Source organism: Monodon monoceros, unplaced genomic scaffold (genome assembly GCF_005190385.1).
Source record: "Monodon monoceros isolate NGI ecotype Baffin Bay Population unplaced genomic scaffold, NGI_Narwhal_1 Super_Scaffold_13, whole genome shotgun sequence".
Taxonomy (NCBI): Eukaryota; Metazoa; Chordata; class Mammalia; order Artiodactyla; family Monodontidae; genus Monodon; species Monodon monoceros.
In genome coordinates, this window is record NW_021703769.1 from 15,052,714 (window position 1) to 15,055,870 (window position 3,157).

General features: G+C 47.6%; 1 protein-coding gene across 1 annotated transcript; it reads right to left on the reverse strand.

Moving 5' to 3' along the window:
- Positions 1 to 212: 212 nt before the first annotated feature.
- PI3 (peptidase inhibitor 3) lies at positions 213 to 1,434 on the reverse strand. The gene is made up of 2 exons (XM_029222126.1): positions 1,353 to 1,434; positions 213 to 514 (listed from the first exon to the last, which is right to left on the reverse strand). Exons 1-2 carry the CDS (start codon positions 1,432 to 1,434, stop codon positions 213 to 215), a joined length of 384 nt encoding a protein of 127 aa, XP_029077959.1.
- Positions 1,435 to 3,157: the final 1,723 nt, after the last annotated feature.

Here is a 3,157-nt window from a genome sequence, read left to right on the forward strand (position 1 = left end):
GAAAAGAGAATCAGAGATGTGATTCAGCAGGTCAAAGACTCAGAGGCAGTGGGAGGCAGGACCAAGTCCACTTGTCATCCCTCTCAGGACGAGACCCCTCGGTCTCTCCATCACCTCCCCATGTCCTCTCCCCCACCAACCTAGGATCACTCTCCACCTCTCAGCCTTTCTGTGCCTTCACAGGTCACCTCTTCCTCCACCCAGTTCTCACCTCACCGGGGATTCACACAGGCATTCCCGCAATAGCTCACACAGCACTTCTTGGCCCCCAGGCATTGAGCATCTCTGAAACATTTGTTAGGGGGATTTAACATGGGGCACTGGAACAGAGTCCTGGGGCAGGAGCCAGGCTTAGGGATCCATGGGAATCTGACTGGACCTTCTTGACCTTTGACTGGATCTTGACCTTTGACTGGATCTTGGCCTTTGACTGGATCTTGACTTTTGACTGGATCTTGTCCTTTGACTGGATCTTGTCCTTTGATCAGAACATTGCCTTTCGTAGTGCCTTGACCTTTAGGACAACAAAGAAATATCCCCACATTTAGAAGTGTATCTGCTTTAACTATCTAGTCTTTCCTCCAGGTCCAGCCACTGTTCACTGCAGTGTCCCTCAAAATGTGACTTGAGATAGGGGAGGGTCACCAGGGCTAGCTGGGGTCTGTGCTCTTGGAAGGCTGGGACCGGGGTTCCTCGGGTGTCCATTTCTTCCCCTCACCCTCCATTCTGGGTCCTAGGGCCCTCACGAGGATATGCCAGACTGAAGTGTCTTTCAGAGGTGTCACTTTGGCATCTCTGAGGAAACTTAATGGAAGGAAAAGGAGCCGTGAGACACTTACCAGGAGACCTGAGCTCCATCCTGGCTCTGGAGATTGTCTTGACAAATCCTCACCCCTCCCTACATCTCAATGTCCTCCTTTGGAAAATAGGGGTCTTCAAACTACATGATTTTTGAGGCCCTGTCGGTTCTTAACCTTCTCTTAGAGGACCGATGACAGATGATTCTACGGGGCAGACAGGCAGGGGACAAACCCCACACCCAGGGACCAGATTCCTGGGACCCCTCACTTCACTGAACGTTCTGTCCAAGTATCAACACTTGAGGCCAAGGTCATGTAACAACACTCCTTCCACAAACAGCCCTGATATCTCAGTCCTGGGGTGGAAAGCATGTAGAGCCTAGTAGGCAACTTCCTCCTTCTCTGGATACGCTGGAAACCTACTGTCCAGGCTGAAGAGTGGGCTCTAGCCCTGCCTGCTGCTCTGGAAGTACCCCCTGTCAGTACCCAGGCTGCCTCCAACATCCTCTCCTCAACCCAACCCAGCCCCACCCAGGCCACTTCCCTATTCACCTCTTGCGACAGCTGCCTGTGCCACCAGCGTCCCAAGGACAAGAAGTACTACCACCAGGATAAAGACGTTTCTGGACTTCATGTTGTCAAGAAGGTGAATGGCTAAGAGCTGAGGCCAAACCTAGTTTTATGCAGCTCCAGCTTGGCTGGGTGCCAAGGGTGGGTCTGTGGTTTCACAAGGAACAAGGGATGCATTTTCTTAGTTCTACCAGGAAATATCCACCTCCATCCTGGGAAGTACCTTGGGCCCTTCCCCAAGGATTATTTACAGGGAGAAATGGCAGTTACTGTTGCATCATCTCTGACAGCCCCAATAGCTATCTCACTTTCTCACAGAGAAGCAGGGCTGGCTGGCCCTTGGGCACCATTACAGCCAAATTCTTCATACTTAGAATAGAAAGAATATGGAGCCCAAAGAACAGAAAGGAATCACCCATGGTCATTTAACAAGTCAGTGGTAGGTCTGGTGTTCAGTTTTCATAGCCAAGGTGTTCCCCAGTTACTCCCTGTTCCTGCAAGACCCACCCAGACCTACCCTAACAGTTTACCCCTCCCAGCATCAAGCTGGGCTTTTCTTTCATTCTCCCCTAACCCCAAGAAAAACTCTCAAAGGCATGTTTGCCTTGGACGTCTAATGACCAATCAGTATACTTTTCCATTTCACAGGTAGTCTCTGAAATGCCCCAAGAAAGTAACAGGGAAGGTGGAATTTGACGTCTGGAATGGCATGATGCCCTTGAAATCACAGTCAGAAGAGAGAAAACACCCATAAAATAAAAGGAAGAAAATATAAATCATCTATAAGATGGACATCTACAGTGCATACATCCAACATGGCTTCCTCCTTCTTAGAACAGCATGCTGTTTCTTCTGAAGAACACTTGTTTCTTTGTACCATCAACTTAGGAATCTAATGGGGACTGCTGATCATGAAAGCCTGACCCCCAGTCACAGCAGGGTGCGTGTGTGTGTGTGTGTGTGTGTGTGTGTGTGTGTGTGTGTGTGTCTCAGGTCTACTGACGTCCTTTATTTGAATAGACACTAAGGGGAAGGGGGAAGTCCCTCCTTTTGGTAAAGGTGGTAGAGATGAGCCTGGGAACTCCAGAAGCTATGGTTCCAGTCTGGGAGTAGGTTAACTGTGCAAGAAAAAGGAAACTAATTCACTTAGAAAATCAGAGAAATGATGGTGAGAGAGGAATCGGAAGGCCCAAGCCAGCCCTTCATTCCCCTTTATCTTGAGAGCAGCTCTTCCCTCACCCTTCCCCTAGTTCAGTTATGACCCAATAAATTGGCTTTCTGCCTAAGCTAGTCTGAGAAGGTATTTTGTCATTGCTACCATAGTTCAGAGTAATAAAAATGAATACCCAGGAGTTGGGTGTTGTCAGGGACAGAACCTGAAGTGTGGAAATGACAGTTGAGTTCTGGGTGAGACAGGGATTGAAGCAAACTAATTATTTTATAGTAAACCAGTTGTTTAAATCTTCACCTTTGTCTCTTTGGACTCGGACCACATGCCCACCAATGCTGAAACACTAAGGAGATATAAACAAATGTCAGAACATTAGAGTCTGCAGGCTACTTTTAAAAAAAAATTTAAAAAAGCTCACTGCAAAGTAAGCTATACAAACAAAAGAATTGTGTAGAACATACCTATATTCTTTAAAGAATTAAAGCATTACAATGGAAGCCTGTACTCACGTGCCAGGTGAAAAAGGAGACTATTTACTCTACAGCCTATTACCCTATTAGCCTTTACTCCTATCCAATTTCTTCCCTCTCCATCCTCCACAGAGGTAACACTTTCC

Excerpts from the sequence above, each read along its gene's own strand:
- PI3 (XM_029222126.1), bottom strand. The coding sequence starts at position 1,434 with ATGAAGTCCAGAAACGTCTTTATCCTGGTGGTAGTACTTCTTGTCCTT. Across the intron at positions 515-1,352 it reads ACAGGCAGCTGTCGCAAGAG|GTCAAGGCACTACGAAAGGC; the intron begins GTGAATAGGGAA and ends GTTGTCCTAAAG.